The sequence below is a fragment of the Hyperoodon ampullatus genome, assembly GCF_949752795.1.
Source record: "Hyperoodon ampullatus genome assembly, chromosome: 14".
Lineage (NCBI taxonomy): Eukaryota > Metazoa > Chordata > Mammalia > Artiodactyla > Ziphiidae > Hyperoodon > Hyperoodon ampullatus.
The window spans coordinates 39,600,124-39,622,512 of record NC_136927.1 but is presented as its reverse complement, the minus strand read 5'-3'; the positions used below and the strand labels follow the sequence as shown (position 1 = coordinate 39,622,512).

The 22,389-nt window shown below is 46.1% G+C and overlaps 1 protein-coding gene across 2 annotated transcripts; it reads right to left on the bottom strand.

The window, feature by feature from the left end:
* Nucleotides 1-3,137: 3,137 nt before the first annotated feature.
* On the bottom strand, nt 3,138-7,039 carry CHP2 (calcineurin like EF-hand protein 2). Of its 2 annotated transcripts, none has more exons than XM_079719700.1 (7): nt 6,923-7,039; nt 6,433-6,505; nt 6,244-6,324; nt 5,985-6,115; nt 5,736-5,797; nt 4,850-4,972; nt 3,138-4,023 (listed from the first exon to the last, which is right to left on the bottom strand). In XM_079719700.1, the coding sequence occupies exons 1-7, from the start codon at nt 6,987-6,989 to the stop codon at nt 3,829-3,831; spliced, it is 732 nt and encodes a 243-aa protein (XP_079575826.1). In that variant the 5' UTR covers nt 6,990-7,039; the 3' UTR covers nt 3,138-3,828. The 2 variants fall into 2 exon arrangements, with proteins under 2 accessions (XP_079575826.1, XP_079575827.1); XM_079719701.1 differs by having other exon boundaries at nt 3,893-4,651.
* Between the last annotated feature and the right edge of the window lie 15,350 nt (nt 7,040-22,389).

Here is a 22,389-nt window from a genome sequence, read left to right as displayed (position 1 = left end):
AGTGCTCATGTACCCAAGATGATTTTCAGAGGTAACCCCACAGTTCTAAATAACCCCAAATCACACAATGAAAAGGCGATTCTTTCTCCATCCTGCAGATCACCACAGAGGAGCTGTGTTTCAGGCAGGTTTGTCTTTTTTTTTTTTTTTTTTTTTTTTGTGGTACGCGGGCCTCTCACCGTTGTGGCCTCTCCCGTTGCGAAGCACAGGCTCCGGACGTGCAGGCTCAGTGGCCATGGCTCATGGGCCCAGCCGCTCCGCAGCATGTGGGATCTTCCCGGACCGGGGCACGAACCTGCGTCCCCTGCATCGGCAGGCGGACTCTCAACCACTGCGCCACCAGGGAAGCCCCAGGTTTGTCTTTTACAACTCTTTAACACTTGCTAATCTCTCTTTTTGACATTTGTTTGTTTCTTTCTATGTATTTTGTTTACGGCAGTTTCTAATTTACAGGAGTGATATTCAGTTCCTTTATAAGCTCAAATACATAAATTTTTAAACAAGTCGATTCATAGACAAATAATAAGTAAATAATGGCACAGCTCGTAGAGACCGTATGGCAACAATGACGAGGGTGGTAGACAAATCACTGCATTTGGCAACTGCTAATCACAGCACAGGGCTCCCCACTGGTGTCATCAGAGCCCCCCACCCCCAGAACAAATCCATAGGCAACTCTGTCAGGGTCGATATCAAGAGGATGAGGTTCAGACAGTTTATACCACAGCAGCCAGATGGGTGCCCTGCCCTCCTGCCTGACAAAGGTCTTCAACCTCCTAAGCTCGGTGGGATCCTGAAGATTTCATGCTGAGAAAAAGTGGGGGCAGTTTGCTCCCTCACCCGCTAGAATAGCAAGTAGTGGCTGGGGGATCCCCCAGGCCCTCCAGGGACCCTTATTCAGTCAGGAGCACTACTCACTGGCACAGAGCAGGTGTGGACCCAGAGCCTATGGGCCAGTGTTATGCCCCGTGCCTTGTGGTGGTTGGAGAACATCTCACTGGTAGCTGTCACCGGGAGCCTGGCCGGAAGCTTTTTTTAAAAAATATTTAATTAATTATTTATTTATTTGGTTGCACCTGGTCTTAGTTGTGGCTCGCCAGCTCCTTAGTTGTGGCATGTGAACTCTTAGTTGCGGCATGCATGTGAGATCTAGTTCCCTGACCAGGGCTCGAACCCAGGCCCCCTGCACTGGGAGCGCAGAGTCTTATCCACTGCGCCAACAGGGAAGTCCTGGCCAGGAGCTTTAGGTCAGCGTTTCTAAAAGTTTAGTCTTTGGACCTCTAACATCAGAATCATAGATTAAAAATATAGATTTCCCTGGAGACTCAGGAGCTCTCAAATGGGGCCAAAGCGTCTGAACTTTTTAATCAGATGATATTTACTGTCAGGAAAATTTGAGAAACAGTGTAATGGGGAAAAGACCACAGATAAAGATTCATTCCCTCTCTCCCTCTCCCTCTCCTCTATTTCTCTCTGTACACGAATCTTCCTCCACAGTGCCTGGAAAACATAGCTACTCAGTGAGATTTACACCTTCCCCCCACCTTTACTTGGAGCCCAAAGCTAAACAAACATCTCTCAATCACAAAGTCTTTGCTCATGTAAAAGTCCTGACAAAAACTCAAAATTTCGTGAGCAATCAAATATCCTCCTTGCCCCTCCCCTCAACTGTGAGCCTCACCTCTCAGAATCATATGATCGAAGTGCAAAAGTCGAAGTGGGGCTAACGTGCCACCCCAGACAACTTCACGTTCCTAGAGCCCCAAAGGTGCATAGTCTTTACATGGCCTCAAACTCCCTGGACTCGGAAAACGCCAGGAGCTGTACAGTCACCTAACACGGTGCTCCCTCTGGGTGTCCCACTGAGTACCTGCAACCACAGAGGACTGTGAGCTTGTGTTCTGGAAGGTCTGGCACATCTCAGGTTGAGTTTCTCCAGAGCATCCTGAGACAACGCTTTGACAGCTAGCTGTTTATATGTGAGGTGATGCAGGAAGCACTGACAGGGGAAAAGGAGCCAAACAGGGTGCCATACCAAGCAGGTTAATACCATAGGCAGCTGGGGCTCAAACCTGCTGGAGATTTCTGAGAATGAAGAGAACATGCCCCTGTGGTCCCACCTGAGGGGTGAGGAAGCGGGTATTTATCCTCCAGTTTCCATCTGTCATTGGTTGAGAGCTGCTTCCACGGACATTGACTCCCTGGCACTTCCACCTGCCCCTCACAAAGTCTGAGCACATGCCTACGGCAGGCAAAGCCCTTGGGCAGTGTCACCCATGCTTGCAGGAAGAAGCCTTTGAGGTTGCTCAAAAAATTAAAAATAGAACTACCATATGATCCAGCAGTCCCACTTCTGGGTGTATGTCCAAAGGAAATGAAATCACTATCTTGACGAGATACCTGCACTCCCATGTTCTTTGCAGCCTTATTCACAATAATCAACCCAAACGTCCATCAACAGATGAGTAGATAAAGAAAGTGTGGTATACGCATACAATGGGATATTATTCAGTCTTTAAAAAGAAGGAAATCCTACCCTTTGTGACAACATGGATGGACCTGGGAGACATTATGCTGCATGAAATTAGTCACAGAAAGACAAGTGCTGCATGATTCCTCTTATATAAGGCATCTAAAATAGTCAAGTGTGGGTTTCCCTGGTGGCGCAGTGGTTGAGAGTCTGCCTGCCGATGCAGGGGACACGGGTTCGTGCCCCGGTCCGGGAAGATCCCACATGACACGGAGCGGCTGGGCCCGTGAGCCATGGCTGCTGAGCCTGTGCGTCCGGAGCCTGTGCTCCGCAACAGGAGAGGCCACAACAGTGAGAGGCCCGCGTACCACAAAAAATAAATAAATAAATAAATAGAAATAAAATAAAATAGTCAAGTGTGCAGAAGTAGTCAATGGAATGGTGATTCCCAGGGGGTGGGGGGAAGGGGATACGAGAACCTGTTGTTCAATGGGTAAAAGTTACAGTTATACAAGATGAGTAAGTTCCAGAGATCTGCCATACGACAGAGTGCCTAGTCAACAGTAATACTGTGCACTTAAACATACATTAAGCATGTTAGGTCTCATGTTACATGTTCCTGCTACACATGTTAAAATAAACCTAAAAAACAAAGGGAAACAGGAAATTTTTGAAGATGATGGATATGTTTATTACCTTAATCATGGTAATGGTAATACAAGTATATACACATGTCCAAACTCACCAAATTGCATACATTAATTATGTGCAGTTTTTTGTATACCAATTATATCTCAATAAAGCTGGGGGAAAAGTCATTGACATATAGAGTAATGGTGAATACCGAGCAGCTGATTGCTGATAAATGTTTAAAAACAGGCTCTCCTAAGCAGAAAAGTGCTGGACTATTACATCTGCCAATGTCTATGGTGTAAATATTCCCACTGCAGCAATTTCAAGCTACCAAGTCTGACATCACTGAAAGCAGACTTAGGAAGATAGACGCATAATTGGCTCCCAATGTGTCTTGTATCAAAGTGCTGATACAAGACAACTCCAGCACAGGCCTGGGAAGGGATATGAACGGGGTACCGACAGCATCTCCTTTACGTATAGCCAGAGTGCTTTGCTACAGACATAGAATCTCATGATTTTATGTGACTTTTACACTCTATTCTGTGATATGCCAATGCTTGAACATCTTACCATGAAACAAAATGGAAGTACTCTCCAAACCTTTTAATTATTTCATACTCTAGGAAGGTATGTCTTGTCTATTATTTTTACATCACCTCTTCCCCCACTACCCACCTTCATCAGTGAAAACCCACTTAAGAAGCCAGACTTCAAGGATCCCTTCACTTGGTCAACCTAACGCTAATGGATATCTCTTGTTTTGCCTGACCTGCATCATTTCCCCTTCTGATAATAACCCTGCATTTTCCTTTAAGCAACCATCCCTTACCCCATCTTGAGTCCTCCTCGGGCCTTATTTCCTGGCTCTGGCATTTAGCACGTGACACAGTCCTGGCCAAATAGAAAGTTCCATTCCCCTGGAGAAATGACAAGGTTCCAGGGGGGCTAATGAGACTCTTTGCTTGGAATTATTGAACAAGAAAATCTCTTCCCTCTGCATTACTAGGCTAGTAGGATGGAGGCCTGGAGCTGCTGGTGGCCATCCTCCACTACAAGGAAAGAGCCCACCTGAGAACGAATACAACACAAAAGAAAGCTGAGATGAGAGACGGAAAATAACTGAGTCCTGATAGCATCATTTTGGTCCTTGGATTCAGCTGTGCCTGAGACACTTGCAGACTTTCCCAGTTTTCTGGATACTTCCACACTTTTTTGGATACTTCCACACTTTTTCAATATATGAGCCCATAAAATTTTTTTTACCTGAAATCCCCTTGATTTGGGTTTTCAGTCACTTGCAACCAAAAATTTTCTGGCTGATTCACAGATATGAGATCAAATGAGTTGGTAAACACCCCTCCAAACTTTTCTCTTTGGTCCTAGTTAGAGCTCAGTGTACAAGTAAGAATACAGTTCACTGGGGCTGGGCCTCCATGAGGAGGAATCCCAAGCAGAACTGGTCCATGTAAGCTACCCATGGCACAAAGGGGGTCACTTCAGGATCCGGATGCTCATTTTCTGCTCGATGTTCATCTTCTCTAAGGACTGCGGGGAGATGGGTGGTAGTCAAGAGGCTTGAATTCCAAACCTCTATGCTTCCAACCTCCTCTCCCATCCCCTAGGCCCCATGATTCCCTGGGGGACCCCCTCTCTTTCTGCCCTCCTCCTTCCAACTTCATTTCCCATGTCCACCTGTCCTAGGGACTCCTGGTCTCAACTTCCCAGGCCTGAGGGCATCCTGACCTTGGCGAACTCCAGGAAGGACACAGCGCCATCCCCATCTTCGTCGGCTTCCTGCACTGTGCGGTCGGCAATGCTCTCCAGCTGCTCTTCTGTCACCTGTACCCCAAGCATCAGCCGGAGTACCTGGGTGGTGGAGGAAGAGACAGAGACAGCCATAAGGAGGAGGCGCAGGGACTACTAACACCATCCCCCAAACCTAGTCCGCATCACCCCAAATGTTAGTACCAATTCTGTAATCCATCCCTCATTCATTTTCCCCCAATTCCAGTCACTTCCCACCACAGCCCCCAATAATTCCCCCATTGCTTCTCCATCCAACCCCCCCATCTGTCATTCACTATCCCACTCTCACCTCAGTAATGTGCCCAAGCTCATTACTCAAGCCCAACCTTAGAACCCAGTCTCCGCCTATCCTCCACCCCATCCCCCATCTCATCCTCCAACTAGTCCCAAATCCATCCCCCTACCTCATCACATCTATCCCAGAGTTTCTCAGTCTCAGCACTACTGACATTTGGGGCCAGATAACTCCTTTTGGGGGGGTGGGGAGGGGTCCACCCTGGGCATTGTAAAATGTTCAGCAGCGTTCCTGACCTCTACCCACTAGGTCCCAGGAGCACCACCCCATCAACCAAAAAGGTCCCTAGATATTGCCAGTGTCATTCAGGGGGCAAAATCACCCCCAGTTGAGAGCTACTGATCTATTTCCAACCTCATACCCAAATGTTCCCCATCCCATCTCCCAACTAACCCACACTCCAACCCCACCCACTCCCATTCCCCACCCAACACCCCAGTCATCTGCATCTCCCACCCACCAGTCATTCCTCCATCGCCCACAGCCATTCCGTTCTACCACGCCCCCCTTCCCATGGGTTCTTCCAACCTGCAGCATCTCATGCCTGGAGATCTTTCCATCTCGATCCAGGTCGTAGAGCTGGAATGCAACTGGGAAGAGAGTGGAGGGGGAAAAGGAAGGTGGGTCTTCCCTGGCTCTCTTCCCTCCAAAGTTCACCTTGGAGGAGTGGGGTGCGGGGGACACCAGTGGGTCCACACAGGGAGTGGAAGGTGCCTGGGCCTTCTCAACGGGTGTGGTCAATCTGAGGTCTCACTCGGGTAGGGGGCACAGACTCACAGCGAAGTTTGTTCATTCTGCTGTTGAGGGGCTCGGCTTCCCTGGGGTCCCGGTTTCCGTGGTCCTCATCATCTACAGGTCGAAAGTGAGCCAGGACTCTGACAAAGGCTGGGAAGTCCAGTTGCAGACTCCTGGGGGGTGGGGGGAGGCAGGCAATGGTGCAGGCGCGGTGGTCGCCGTGGCCCTGCCTCTGCCTCAGTCGCTAACCTCCCCCCCACCAAGCTCTCACCCCCACCTCCCCACCCGCGGCGAGGCTCACCCGTCAGGGAAGAAGCTGTCTATAATGCGGTCTCCCAGGGGGTTCACGGCCAGCTCCCCGATCTGCTGCAGATCCACGCGGCTGGAAAGTCAAAGTTTAAGGGGGGTGGGGCAAAGACGGAACATGGTCAAGGAGGGGACGGGGTCAGAGAGGCAGAGGTGAGAGGTCAGAAGGCCAGCTCCGGCTCACCTGAGGTAGCCCTTCTCATTACTGTCAAGCGCTCGGAACCGGTGGTAGAGGCGGAGCAGACTGGCCTGCGAGACTGCGGGAGCGGAGGCGGACGGTGACTCCCCGAGGACTCTGGGGACGCGGCCGAACCCCGGGGCGCGCTCCATGCCCAAGGCGGCCGCGGGGGTTGAGCGGGGGACGGGGGGGCTGGCTGGAGGGAGGCTCCACCCGGGCCCCGGGGCCGAGCGGGCGGGGTGGGACCCGGGAGATCCGGGAGACCAAAAGAGACCAAAGCCACCCCCTCCATCCGCCTCCGGTCCTGCAGTCTGCCTCGACCCCGGCTGGAGGCTAGCTGGGTGCCCGAAAGCCCGGAGCCGGGACCCCTGGGTGAACGCGCCCTCCGCCCGCGAGCCCGGCCGCTAGGATCTTCTAGGTTCTCCCGGCCCCGGGACCCTCCCCCGGAGCCCCGCGGAACCCCACCGGGTCCCCGGGCGCTATGCGCCGCACTCACAGCCGGTCTCCCGCTGGATGCTGTCCACGTCGGGGATCCTGGCGGCGTGGGAGCTGCGGGAGCCCATGGCCGAGCTGCGCCGGGGCCGGCGTCCTCCCCGCCCGCCTCGCAGGCGCGGCCGCGTGGTGGCCCCTGGGCCGAAGGCCACAGCCCTGGCGGGGAGCCAGGCTCCTGAACCCCGCCGTTCCTCGCCTCCCACCCGCGACCCGGGCGAATAGAAAACCGTGCCCGGGTGGCGGGGTCAGCGGGGCGGGAGCGAAGAACGCGCGGTTGCATCCCGAGACTCTGAGGTCGGGCGGGGAGGGGAGGGGAGGGGAGGGGCTGGGCTGGGCCGGGTCCGCCGGCCGCGAGTCCCCGTTCCCACGCTTGCCCCGGCACCGACCCGCCTCCTCCCGCCCGGCCCAGCCCTCCCTCCCGGCCCTGGGCCTCCCGGGTGCCGCCGAGCAAGGCTCGAGGTCCGCCCTTCTTCATCTGGAGACAGAATCCAAGCCCTTCTGGGAAGTGGGTGACGGGTGGGCAGGGGAGCTAGACGTATTCGTCCCAATTCGGGATGGCCCCAGCCTGTGGCCCCCTCCCCAGGCAGGAGGGCCTGGAGACAGAGGCCTTGAAAGAGTCCCAAACGGGGCTGAAGCGAGGAGGGTTGGGAGGCGGAGAGCAAGGGCTGGTTTAAGTGGAAGGAGCGCCGGGTTTGAACGACTTGGATTGGAATCCCAGCTATGCTTCTCACTCTGGACAAGTCAGCGTATCTTGGTTTCATCTCTTTTGTTTGGTCCACATAGCCTTGTAGTTGTTTAATTGAGTCAATGCTTAAAAATCTGGATATTTAACCCCAAATCCCAAATTCCTGGCTTCTGAAAAATCAGATCTGACACCACGAGGCCCGCAGTCCTGCCTGGCGCCGCTTGGGGGCAGCTGGGAACAGCTGCCATGTGTAGAGGGGGCATCCTGAGGGGTCCTCCTGCTATAGTCCCCAGCCAGCCCGGCTGCTCCCTTACGAACCCTACTGGGCTCTGGTAGAAGCTCCAGCTAAGGGACTGACTAAGCCCTCCGACCAGCCCTCAAGCACCAGGGGAATCCACATGCAGCCTGAGGGAGCGTTACAAACCTCGCTGTCACCAACCTTAACATAATAATAATGACAACGACAGCAAGGGCGCTCATTTTTTTGAGCACTCACCATGGGCCCTGCACTTTGCTATGCCTTTTAAGTGCATTAACTCACGTGCTTGCTACACTGCCATCTTCCCACTTTTCTGTGGTGGAGGCTGCCATCGCTTGAAATAGCTGTGAACTGTTATAAAGCATGTATCCTCCATGGGGGCCACATCACCCTCAAGGGGCAAAAATCTTCTTTTTATGTATGAAACACAGACACACGTATAACACATAAATAGATATATATCTGTAGTATTAAAATTTCATGGGAGGGACTTCCCTGGTGGCCCAGTGGTTAAGAATACGTCTGCCAATGCAGGGGACACGGGTTCAAGCCCTGGTCCGGGAAGATCTCACATTCCACGGAGCAACTAAGCCCGTGTGCCACAACTACTGAACCTGCGCTCTAGAGCCCACGAGCCACAACTACTGAGCCCATGAGCCACAACTACTGAAGCCCGTGCGCCTAGAGCCCGTGCTCCCCAACAAGAGAAGCCACCGCAATGAGAAGCCCGCGCACTGCCATGCAGAGTAGCCCCCGCTCGCCGCAACTAGAGAAAGCCCGCACCCAGCAACGAAGACCCAACACAGCCAAAAAAAAAAAAAAAAAAAAAAAGGAGATTTCATGGGAGAGGGGTGGTTAAGGAAAAAAAAAAGTCTAATAATGCTCCTTAAGTGGGGGGTGATAATTTTTTAAAAGTTGAGAAACTCAGTTGTAAAGGAACAAGCACCACAGGTGTCCAGCTTTGCATGTATCATTACCCTCTCTTCCCCCATCATAATCACATATATACACAAATTTCCCAAGGGGAAAAAAGGCAAGCTGTTCATTACAAGGGTTCAAGTTCATACCCGCCTTGGAGAGAGAGAAACTGGAGAAACAATCAAGCCTCTAGCCCCAGGCAGAGTCTCACATCAGATAAGCCTTGAAAATATTGATCTAAGAAGTGCATGCTTCTCTTTTCAGGTACCCCAGGGATTAGGCAACTGTCATAAAGAATGCTTGATTCCCTTTCAGATGCCCCACAAGGACTAAAGCATGCGGGAAACTACACCGCTCCCTAATGAAGCCAAGCAATCACTCCCGCGCCACCCTGGGAATGTAGGACGGGTTAGGTTCTGAACCCAGGATGGGGTAAGAGTCCCTGGGAGGCTGCAATAATCATCTCAGTCCAGCTTGGGCTGCTGATCTTGGAAAGAGCTCTTCCAGCCTTAATCTCTGAGTCAGTGCTGCACTAAAGTAAATCAGGCCAGAGAGCAATTTACAACCCCAATCCACATGCCATCACAAGCTTACAGGAAAACACTGTGCTAGAATTGATTCCTGCTTCATGCATACAAGTAGTGTTTAAATCAACTTCATAATTTACATGGCCACATCTTTTCAGGGCATTTAAAGGGGAAATGTTTTGGGGAGAATTTCATCTGAAGAATCTGTTGAATAGGATTCAGGCTAAATGTTTGTCATTTGCTTTTAAGCTGCATAAAAGTTGCTAGCCATTCTTGATGAAGCAATACTGAGGTTCGACTGGAAAAATGCAGATGCAAGAATAGTTGGGAAAATATAGAACACTTACAACTCAATAACAAAAAGACAGCTCCTTGTTTTTACAATGTTCTCAGTGAGTTTAATATTTTAATATATGTTAGAGCTCCTTTTCCCCATAAAATTGCAGGTTCCATAAGTGTGGAGGGCATATAAGAAATTATATAACAAGGCCAGATACCTGGAAAGTCCAAATATCTGTGTTCTCATGCTGAGAGCTCAGGACAAGAAGGCTTGACCAAGCCCCCCTTTCTGCCCTCATACTGCAAGGGGAATTTGGTTAGTTTTTCAAATTAAGCTTTTAAATTTGTCAGCTTAACAGGGAACTTACACATTCCAAACTCATCTTTCTAGCAAGAGTCAAGTTACACCACACACAAGGTGGCCTGTTTCCTGCGTTATTTAATTAGAATCTACAGATATCCACAGGGAAAGCATATTTCAAAACAGGCTGCCTCTTTGGGAGAGAGTGGGGGTGGGTGCACAAGTGTGGGAGGAAAGAATAAGACGATGCCCCTGGAAGATATTAGCTCCAGACTTGTTTTGGGAGCAATGATCTTCACACATTAGATTTCCAGAGACACACCTGGAAAGGAGAGTGGGCTGGAGCTGAGCTTGGCTGTCACCTGGTGGAAGAGGGAGCTGAGAATTTCAGACAGCTGTGGTTCTTGGAGCAACCCGACCCAAGGGAACCACACAGAAAAGTCCCCTCCAAGACAGCTGTCCTGGTTAGTATAAGGTTCAGCTGCTGTAACAAAGAGCCTCCACATAAGAATCGCTAGTAGAAGTTGGCATCTCTCTCATGTTTGGGTCTGGAGGCAGACAGTCCAGGGCTGGCCTGGCAGGGCTGCTCCAGGAAGCTCCTCTCCCTTGATGCTCTATCATCCCAGGGACGTTGCCCTCATCCAGGATGGACGCAGGCCAGGATGGACCTCCAGCCTCAGAGCTCACGTTCCCACCAGCAGGACAGAGGGAGAAGCAGGGAAAAGAGCCTTCCTCTCCCTCCTAGGAAGTATCCTAGAAGTCACGCAAATTGCTTCCCATTCCATTCTGGAGGGAGAGCTTAGTCACATAACCAGCCTAGCTGCAGAGGAGGATGGGCACTTCTGTAGTACTGGGCGGCCATGTGCCCAGCTAAAATTTGGGGTTTCCAAATAACCCAATTTTTAAGTGAGCCAAAAAAGTCTTAAATTGATATTTCTCCAAAGATACGCAGATGGCCAAGAAGCACATAAAAAGATGCTCAATATCATTAGTCATTAGGGAAATACAAATAAAACGACAATAAGATTTCATTTCACGCCCACTAGACGGGCTAGAATTTAAAACAAAACAAAACAATGGAAAATAACAAGTTTTGGCCATGATGTGGAGAAATTGAAACCCTCATACATTGCTACTAGAAATGTAAAATGGTGCAGCTGCTACAGAAAACAGTTTGGAGATTTCTCAGCAAGTTAAACCGAATTACCATATGAGCAATTCCACTGCTAGGTATATACCCAAAAGAATTGAAAACAGGTGTTAAAACAAAAACTTGTGCATGAATGTTGATAGCAGCATTATTCACAATAGCTACTATGTGGGAAGAATCCAAATGTCCACTGATTAATGAGTCAATAATATGTGATATATCCATTATAATGGAATACTATTCAGCCATAAAGAGGAATGAAGTGCTAATACATGCCACAATATGGATGAACTTTGTAAAGTAAAATAAACCAGTCACAAAAGACCACATATAATGTTATTCCATTATAACATGAAATGTCAAGAATAGGAAATCTGTAGAGACAGAAAGTAAATTAGTGGTTGCTTAAGACTAGGGGAGCCAGTGGGAAAGGGAGTTATAGATAAAGGGTACAAAGTTTATTTTTGAGGTGATGAAAACATTCTAAAATTGTGGTGATGGTTACGCATATATGTGAATGTATTTGTCTCTTGAATTGTACACTTTAAACAGTGAATTATATGCTATGTGAATTATATCTCAGTAAAGCTGTTTAAAGACAAAAGCCAAGAATAGCCTGAAAAACTCTGGAAAGTAAAAAGTAATGAGGGCAAACTAATACCAACAGATTTTTAAATGTATTATAAAGTTACAATGAACTATGAGGTGATAGGGCAGGAATAGACAGAAAAGAAACAGACAAGAAAGTCAGAAACAGACCCAAATACATGTGGGAATTTGACATGTGATAAAAGTGACATTTCAAATCAATGGGGGAAATGTGAATTACTCAGTAAATGTCATTTGGGACATCTGTCTTTTGGGGGAAAAAATAAAGCTGTACCCCTACCTTCACATACCAAAATTAATACCAGATAGAATAAAGGTTTAAATGCAAAGTGAAACTATACAATACTAGAAGAAATCTTAAATGTTGTTATAGTCTTGAACTTGAAGGCCTTTTTAAACATGAAACAAAGCACAGAAAGCATAGAGAAAAGATTGACTTATTTGACTGTGTGAAAATTAAAATCTCTTTATGGCGATACATAGAGAGATAGAGATCTCAAAGTCAAAAAGACTAGCTGGGGAAATATTCAGTCTATATAAAAGACCAAAGATAATTTCCTTAGAATAAAAGATATCTTAAAAATCAAAAGGAAAATGACAAGACAACAAAAAGGAAAACCAAAAAACCCCACACCTCTCATTAGAAAAAATGGGATAAGATGTGAAATAGAAATGGTAAATAGCATAAGAAGATGACCAACCTCACAAAGTTTAAAAGTACATATTGTCTCTAGAAAAAAAAAAAGAAAGAAAAAAAATAATAAAAGTACGCATTAAAACAAGAGACTTTGTACCTTTGATGTGGTCAAGATGGCAAGGATACAGGTCATGAACCTCAAGTAGGCAAGAGTCATGTCTTACAGGGTCTTGCAGAGTCTTTTAGGTCACAAGTTTTATTTTAAGTGTGAGGGGACATCATGGTAGGGTTTAAGATGGAGAATGAGGGGGGCTTCCCTGGTGGTGCAGTGGTTAAGAATCTGCCTGCCAATGCAGGGGACACGAGTTTGAGCCCTGGTCCGGGAAGATCCCACATGCCACAGAGCAACTAAGCCCATGCGCCACAACTATTGAGCCTGCGTGCCACAGCTACTGAAGCCCGCGTGCCTAGAGCCTGTGCTCCGCAACAAGAGAAGTCACCGCAATGAGAAGCACGTGCACTGCAACGAATAGTAGCCCCCGCTCACCACAACTAGAGAAAGCCCGCACGCAGCAACAAAGACCCAACGCAGACAAAAATAAATAAATGAACTTAAAAAAAAAAGGAATCAGGTTTGCAAAAATCATGAAGTAGGACAGTTCTGGACAGCTGTCCAGAACTTAACAGCAGAAGCCGTCACAAGAACAGTGCAAAAATGACTGGTTGGCCCAGGAATCCCTCTCCTAGGTACATAGAAGAGAAATGAAAATATATGTTCACCCCAAACCAAAAGGTGGAAACAACTGATGAATAAATAAAATATGGTATATCCACACAATGGAATATTATTCAGCAATAAAAAGAAATGAAGTACCCAATACATGCTACAGCATGGATGAACTTTACAAACATTATGCTAAGTGAAAGACGCCAGACACAAAAGACCACGTGTTATATGATTCCATTTGTATGAAATGTTCAAAACACGCAAATCCATAGAGACAGAAGTAGATTTGTGGTTGTCTGGGGCTGGGGTGTGGGTGTCCAGGGGAGGTGGAAAGTGACTGATAAGGGCACAGGGCTTCTTGTTGGGATGGCTAAAAGTTCTAAAACTGATTGTGGTGATGGTTGCACTCCTCTGTGGATACACTAGAGACCATTGAATAGTACACTCCACATGGATGAATTAAATGATGTGTGAATTACACCTCAAGAAAGCTGTTTTTTTACGAGAATGTCCTTTCCCTCTGCCTCTTAGGCTGTGAAAGGACTCAAGGGGCAGGCTAAGTCCTTTGCAAGTGATAATATAAAAGAATTTTTGTCTAGCTTATGACAGTGTCTCTCTCTCTCTCTGTCTCTCTCTCTCACACACACACACCCCCTATCTTCCTATCTGTCTTTCTGCATCCATGAAGGGAGAACCACAGTGTCTCCTCTGGATCCCCTGTCCAGGTCCCCTTTCCCTGCCAGTGTACCCAACCCACAGCTGCCAGGAGTATTGGCTGGTAACTCATGAAGCGCCCCCTTTCTGGAAAACTTCCCTCGGTCAAAAATGAGCCGCCCCACGGGGCTTCCCTGGTGGCGCAGTGGTTGAGAGTCCGCCTGCCGATGCAGGGGACACGGGTTCGTGCCCCGGACTGGGAGGATCCCACATGCCGTGGAGCGGCTGGGCCCGTGAGCCATGGCCGCTGAGCCTGCGCGTCCGGAGCCTGTGCTCCGCAACGGGAGAGGCCACAAGAGTGAGAGGCCTGCGTACCGCAAAAAAAAAAAAAAAAAAAAAAAAGAGCCGCCCTTGATGAGAGGTTACACACACATACACACATACACTCCAGGACCGAGCTCGGCCAGTGACACACAGAGCAGCCCCTTTGCCCCCAGGAGGGATTTGCTCTGCAGTGAATTTGTGCTCCAGAGCTTCTCTGTGGGATCAGAAAGAAGCTGGCCTTCAGCTGAGATCACATTCTTGCCTCTGTTTGTATTCTCTGCCCTACCCTGCTTCCCTCACGCTCAGTAAATCAGTTGAATAAGAGTCCCCGTCTCCGGTTCTGCTTCTAGGAACCTGGCCTAACGCAGAGCCTTACAGAACAGAGAAGTGAGATTGAGCAGGAAGGAGGGACCAGGAGGGAATGGAGAGGGTGAGTGATGTCTTTTCCTCACTGGATCCCGTGGTTGTAGGCAGACTCAGGAAGCAGTGTCCCCGGTGGGTGGAGAGTTTCGTGCACCTCTGAGCTCAGGTTGTGTTGGGCCCAGCAGTGAAGTGTGGCCCAGAGTCCAGGCTGAGGCCATTCGCCCCATCTCTCCACTGAACCCCACACTCTTCAGGCACCCCAAGAGCTGGAGGCATCTTGGGACAATGCCCAAGGCTTGGTTGCTGGCATTCCTGGATGACAGTGAGGCTTCTGAAAGTTCCCATCTCCCAGTCCTCATCTCTAGAGGTAACTACTGTGGCCCCTCTTTCATGTGACTCTTCCTGAGATGTTTATGCACACACAGGGAAAGATGCATGGAAAACAGTGGTTCTTCCTAACAGAAAGGGATCTGTTCCAGAAGCCTCCCTCAACAGACTTCACCGTACATCTCATTGGCCAAGGTTTCATCACATGCTCCTACAAAACAACAACAAAAAATAAAAACACCAGCAAAGCAAATGGGCAAGTCTGGCTGCACATTAGAACCACGTGGTATTTTTTAAAATGCCAGATGCTGGGGACCCAACCTTAGGCCATTAAATCAGAAGCTGAGTCAAGGAAAACCACAAATCTAGGCACTTGGCATGTTTCATGCCTTGAGATGTTAGGTAATAATGTCATGAAACCATCACAATTAGCAAGACATTTAAAAACTAAGCATCCAATTCAACTAGAGTCTCATGAAGATAAATGCAAATTAAAACTAACCTGAGATACCATTTTTCATTTTTGAGATTGGAAAAAAATCCAAAAGTTGGATAGACACTGTTGGTGAAACTATAGGGAAATAGGCACAATCCTCCACCGCAAGTGGGTGTGTTGACTGGCGTAACCTCTGTGAAGGTCATGCAGGCGCTCTCTATCAAAGTTATAAATTGTACACTCCTGGCCCAGCAATCCAGCATCTAAAAATTCACCCTACAAATACATTTGCACACTTGTAAAATGGGGTGTACACAAGGTTATTTGATGTAGCATTGTTTTTCCCAGCAAAAACAAACCTATAAACCACCCAAGTATCCATCATGTAATAAATTACAGAACCATGAAACACAATGAGACTGTAAAAAAAAAAAAAAAAAACTTCCAACAAATAGATATAGAAAGATTGCCAAGATAGATCAAGTTAAAAAAGCGACTTGCAGAACAGTGTGTATCACTGTGAATAAACATGCTATCTTTTCTGTAAAAAGCTGGGAGAATACAAAAATATATATGCACATATTTATTCATATTTGCATAAGTAAATCTTGAAGGCACCTAAGAAACTAATCAAAGTGGTGACTTGGAAGGTGGGAGGACACAGTGCAATTTAGGTTGAAGGGTGCTAGCAGTTGAAGGGGGACTTTTAACTTTACCTTTTTATCTGGTTAGAATGTATTCCCTATTCAAAAATTTAACTTAAAAAATTGTTTTAATTCAATGTAAAAGGGGAAAAAAATCTAGCATCCAGAACATGGAGACAAACCTCTACAATCTGAGAACAAAATATTTCATACCAGGAAATAAACAAAAAAAAATTTTTTTTTTTTAAGAAGATGTTGGAGGTAGGAGTTTATTTATTTTTGCTGTGTTGGGTCTTCGTTTCTTTGCGAGGGCTTTCTCTAGTTGTGGCAAGAGGGGGCCACTCTTCATTGCGGTGCGCGGGCCTCTCACTATCGCGCCCTCTCATGTTGCAGAGCACAGGCTCCAGACGCGCAGGCTCAGTAGTTGTGGTTCACGGACCTAGTTGCTCCGTGGCATATGGGATCCTCCCAGACCAGGGCTCGAACCCGTGTCCCTGTATTAGCAGGCAGATTCTCAACCAGTGCGCCACCAGGGAAGCCCCAAAATATTATTTTTAAAGTGTATTTTGGGCTTCCTTGGTGGCGCAGTGGTTGAGAGTCCGCCTGCCGATGCAGGGGACACGGGTTCGTGCCCCAGTCTGGGAAGATCCCACGTGCTGCGGAGTGGCTGGGCCCGTGAGCCATGGCCGCTGAGCCTGTGCGTCCGGAGCCTGTGCTCCACAACGGGAGAGGCCACAACAGTGAGAGGCCTGCGTACTGCAAAAAAAAAAACAAAAAATAAACAAACAAAAAAAAGTGTATTTCATCCTTAATTATATTGAAACAAAATAATTATGCTGTGTAAAAGAGGCCAGACTCCCCCCAAAAAAGTAAATGCTGTATAATGCCATTTATACTAAACTCCACAAACTGCAAACTAATCTATAGTGACAGAAAGCAGATCAGGGGGTCAGGGAGCAGGGAGGGTGGGAAGGAGCATTACAAAGGGACACGAGGCAATTCTGGGGTGTGATGGCTCTGTTTGCTATCTTGATTGGTGATGATTTCATGGGTGTATACAGATGTCAAAACATAAAATTGTGCGCTTTTAATATGTGCAGTTTATAATCAATTACACCTTAACGAAGAGTTTTTAAAAGTTGTTTTCACCATTTTTCTCCATTTTTAATTTCAACTTTGTTATATTTTATAGTGCATACGTCTATAATATAAGGACAGGAATTACATATATAATTTATCAGTAATTTTACCCTTATTTGAGGGCTCATATTAAAAAACTTTCTCATTGACATGTACACACTGTATTTAAAATGGATAACCAACAAGGACCTGCTGTATAGCACAGGGAACTCTGCTCAATATTTTGTAGCAACCTAAATGAGAGAAGAATTTGAAAAAGAATAGATACATGTATATGTATAACTGAATCACTTTGCTGTACACCTGAAACTAACACAACATTGTTAATCAACTATACTGCAATATAAAATAAAAAGTTAAAAAATGTTTTCTCATTTAGAGAGGTGTATGATCACAGATGCATGGGAACGACTGGCTGAAGCCAAACTCAAACCCAACTACCTCAGCAAAGCCCACACTTTTAATCACTACACTCTACTGCCCCCTGCTGTACATAGGTTTTGTAGCCATCCTTAACCTCCTCTAGGCTAGTTTCCATGATTTTAAAGATGAGGAAAGATGAATCCAGGGGCAAAAGATTTTTATCAAAGAGCTACCTAGTATAAAATAGATAACTAATGAGAACCTACTGTTTAGTACAGGGACCCCTACTCAATGATCTATGGTGATCTAAATGGGAAGGAAATCTAAAAAACAGTGGCTATATGTATACGTATGGCTGATTCACTTTGCTGTACAGCAGAAACAACACTGTAAAGTAACTATACTCCAATAAAAATTTTTAAAAAATCTATCTAGAGCCAAACTTTTCTAAACCACACACACACACACATACACACATACACACTTACACATATACATACACATACACACCACACACATATCCATGCATACACACACACACACATGCACACACACACACACACAGCAGGAAGCAGCTCCAGGTCTCTCTACCACACCAGGCTCAAGGGAGATAAAAGAGGAACCATACAAAGCCATGAATGAGAAGAAACAAAAGTGAAATAATCTGGTCAAAGTCCGAACTTCAAAACCCTTCCACCGGGAGGACAGGGGTGGAGAGGGTTCTTGGGCTCCACTCGAGGCCAGCCACCTTCCTCCTTTCTCAGGGTAACTCAAAAACTTAAAACCAAGTCTCTTGTCAGGCAAGGGGGCAAGAAAAGGTAACTATAAAAATCATTCTTACAGGTGGATGCAAGAGAGGACCGGGGTGAGAGGGGAAGAAATAGGTGAGGGAGATTAAGAGATACAAAATTCCAGTTGCAAAATAAATGAGTCCTGGGTATGCAATGCACAGTGTGGGGAATATAGTCAATAACTATGTAATATCCTTGTATGGTGGCCTGGCACACGTCAGACTCTCAGTATCTTTACCATTGTCGTTGTTGTTCTCTATCTTTTCCTTCTCATTCCTCCCAGTCCCTGTCTTGATGGGCTGGAAGGACTCATGCGGATCGGTTGTTTTCCTCTTCAGGAGCTGGCTTGGATCATGCTGGTCCATCAGCACCTCCACAATCAGGTTATTTATTTCAACCAGCGTCTCACCTGTCTCACTTTTCCAAAATTCTAGAAGTCAATAGGATCCAGAAGGATATCTCAGGACCAGCATTACACCCCAAAATTTAGAAAATACAAGCAAATATTAGAACCAGAAATGACTACAGCAGCAGCTTAAAATCAAATCATTGACTCTTTCCTAAAGTAGCATTTTCCAACCCCACAGCAAGATCCCTGATCCGAACATCTCAACTCATGTTGCTATCACCAACCAAAGGGAAAGTGTGTAGGCAAAGAAGATAGAAGAAAGAAGAGAGAGGAAAAGCTTTCTTGTTTTCTTAGCTTTGCCAAGATGCCAATTGTCCTAATTTCCACACCCCTGATCTTAAAATTCCTGGGAGAAATCCCTCATCAAGTGGTTAATCCCCTCTTATTCTGGGGGTAACGTGGAGAGATAAGTCTACTATCTGTGGGATGTATCTCCTCTCTGAGCAAGTGACATCTTACACACTTAGACCAGTGGTTCTCGAACCCTAGTGTGCCTCAGAATCATCTGGAGGGTTTGCTAGAACACAAGTTGCTGGGCCTCACCCACAGAATTTCTGACATAATAGGTCTGGGGCCGAGGCCAAGAATTTGTCATTCTAACACGTTTCCAGATTCTGCACTATAAACAAGTCCCAGAAGAGAAATCAAAACTCCACTTATTCTTCAGTGATGTGAGCGATTTCTTGGCTGAATCAGATAATACATTCCAAATAGGAAGAAGAATATTTCCTTGATTTCTTTTATGCCATTCACAGACACAGAACGCTTTCAAACTTAATGTGCTTTATGAACATTTTCTTTCTCACTTTCTTAAGTCTAGACAATCAACAAAACAATACATCAGGGCTTCCCTGGTGGCGCAGTGGTTGAGAGCCTGCCTGCCGATGCAGGGGACATGGGTTCGTGCCCCGGTCCGGGAGGATCCCACGTGCCGCGGAGCGGCTGGGCTCGTGAGCCATGGCCGCTGAGCCTGCGCGTCCGGAGCCTGTGCTCCGCAATGGGAGAGGCCACAGCAGTGAGAGGCCCGCATACCGAAAAAAAAAAAAAAAAAAAAAAACACAATAAGTCAAGCCTGGTTTGTAGCATCTGCTTATTTCCATGGTGTAAATACCCCTGATGTGGCTGATTACAAGTTGCTAAAGTGATGTTGCTGAGCATGGAGTTCGGATGCTTCGATGCTGGTAGCAACCATATGTGGTAGTTCCACCATACAGATACCGTAGATGTAGATGATCTCAAGGGCAGAGAGAACAGTAAAACAATTAGGAAGTGATGAGTTTTGAGTATTTATTATGTTTGTCTTAAATAAAATATATTTAATTGTAAGTTTATATAATTTAATTTTTTTTTTTTTTTTTTTTTTTTTGCGGTACACGGGCCTCTCACTGTTGTGGCCTCTCCCGTTGTGGAGCACAGGCTCCGGACGTGCAGGCTCAGAGGCCATGGGTCACGGGCCCAGCCGCTCTGTGGTATGTGGGATCCTCCCGGACTGGGGCACGAACCTGCGTCCCCTGCATCGGCAGGCGGACTCTCAACCACTGCGCCACCAGGGAAGCCCTAATTTAATTTTTTTTTACAATGGTTGTGATTAACTGACAGCTCTCAAAATTCCAGAAAATGTAACAGTCGGCTCTCATGAACTGACTCCAGCACATCAATGAAATACACACAAAGAAGTATGCAACCAGCACCCGTAAGAAGGAAAAACACAACATCACCAGATCCCCAGACGACTCCCTCGTGCGTCCTCGCGCTCACGGGCCTCCTTCCCTCAGAACCCTCGGTGGATAACCTACACCCTGACTTCCAACAGCTGAACCGGTTTGCCAGCATAGTAGATTACACCTATGGAATAGTAAGCCTGCAGTTTGAAGTATTACCACTAGAGGCCTCTCGTGAGGCACAGACAGAACGCTCCTCCTACAGGGCTTGGAACGCTGCTCCCATACCCAGTCTTGGGCGCTTACTCACCTCTCTCCGTCTAGGGGGCCGTTGGTTACTCACAACCCAGGGTGGGAGGAAGTAGAGAAATAACTGAGCGCTAAATCTGAGTGTGGGTGAGTCCCCGGAGGAGTTGTGGAGCCACAAGTTTCCCGGGGGAGATGTAGGGACCAAGTTCTGGCAGAGGAGTCCCAACTGGGGCTTTAGCCTCAAACCCTAATGGGGTCTGCCAGTGACCCAGCGGGCAAATGAACAACGAGGATTGCTTCTGCCCGGGTCATCACAGGCCCATATGCCTTGGTGGCTCCTTTATCTAGACCAGATGAATCCATAGAAAAACACGTCGAGAGAAGAACAGGGGAAAGGAAGTATAAGAGAGTTCAAGTTTGGAGACTCGGGGACAAAGCTGGGTTTGAATCACTGCCTCTTCACTCAGTAGCTTTGTGAACTTGGGCAAATTTTACTTAACCTCTCTGAAACTTAGTTTGCTCATCTGTAGAATGGGAACAAAACCTTCCTTGCTAGTTAGTTGACAGAGTAGGTAAGATCCTATATGTGAAGCAAGGAGAGGGTCATATATTTTTTCAAAAGTAGTATTTTCATCATCAAGATGAAAAGGAGACTCCTATTTTGTTTGTGAAGGCATTCTAGTGCTGAGTTATGCACAAAACTGACAAAGTGTGGAAACATGGGGATTAAAATTGCTCTGCATAATATATAAACAGCTATTTCATTTGGGCAAGGACTTAAATGCACATTAATGCATACACACACTGCACATATATACATCTACTTTTACGTAAATGGGGTAGATACATAGTGATATTCTTCAAGCAGCTTTAATTTTTTTCTTTTTTGCTGGTTTTACCCCTTTCTTAGTATAACATACCATCTCTAGCATACCACAAATCCTTGTTAACAAACTAATATATTGCATTCTGTATTTTTATCCATATTCATATAAAATAATTTACATATAATACATACACACGGTTTTACAAAAATAGGTTCCTATAATGATCTTTCTGCATCTTGCTATTCTTAAAAATCTTTCTGAGTTAATAAATACACTCTATTATTTTTAGTGGATGCATAATACTCCAAAGTACAAATGTTCTGTAACTAGGTCAGCTATACCTCAGTTGAAGGCTACTTGCTTCGTTTCTACTCGTTTGTACTAAGAACAATGTTCCAATAAGCACTCTTACATCTCTACCATTATAAACCTTTTAAAATATATTTGTAAAATAATTTTATATAAAGATCTTTTATTTTTATAGGAAAGATCCTGAGAATGGGTTTTTCAGGTCAAAGGGATTATGCAATTTTTATTTTAAACAAATGTTTCCAGATTGCATCCAAAAAAGTCTGTAACAGTTTACATTTCTGCCAACCCCATATGAGAGTATGCTCTTCCCCAAATCCCTGGTAGCAGTGGACTTTGCCTTCTTATTTTTGTTTGTTTGAGGATTTTCTTTTTATCATGGACATTTTCAAACATCTTGAAACCAAACAGAATAGTATAATGAGCCCCCAAATACTCACAACTCAGCTTCAGCAATTACCAACATTCTGTCATTACCGTAGCCTTCTTTTTAATTTTTGCAAATTTATGGACATAAAGCAATATACTTGTTACTTTTTAAAAATCTTATTTTTGCCTTTCTCTGACTGGTAGTGTTTTTGAGCACATTTTCACACGTTTGGAGTTCATCTTATGTAAGAGCCTATTCATAGCCTTTGTATATTTTTTGGTTGTTTGTCTTTTTCTTGTCAATTTATAGGAGCAGTTTGTTATTATAGATGTTAATCTTTATATTCTGTGTTGCCAATACTTCTGATGTTTGTTTATGGTATATTTTGCCCTTCTAAGGTTTTTTAATTTTTTAATATATTTTAAGTATACATTTTTTTCTTTTTTCTTTTACAGCTTCTATATTTTCTGTATCACAAAAGAAACTACCCACCACCACCACCAAATGTAAGC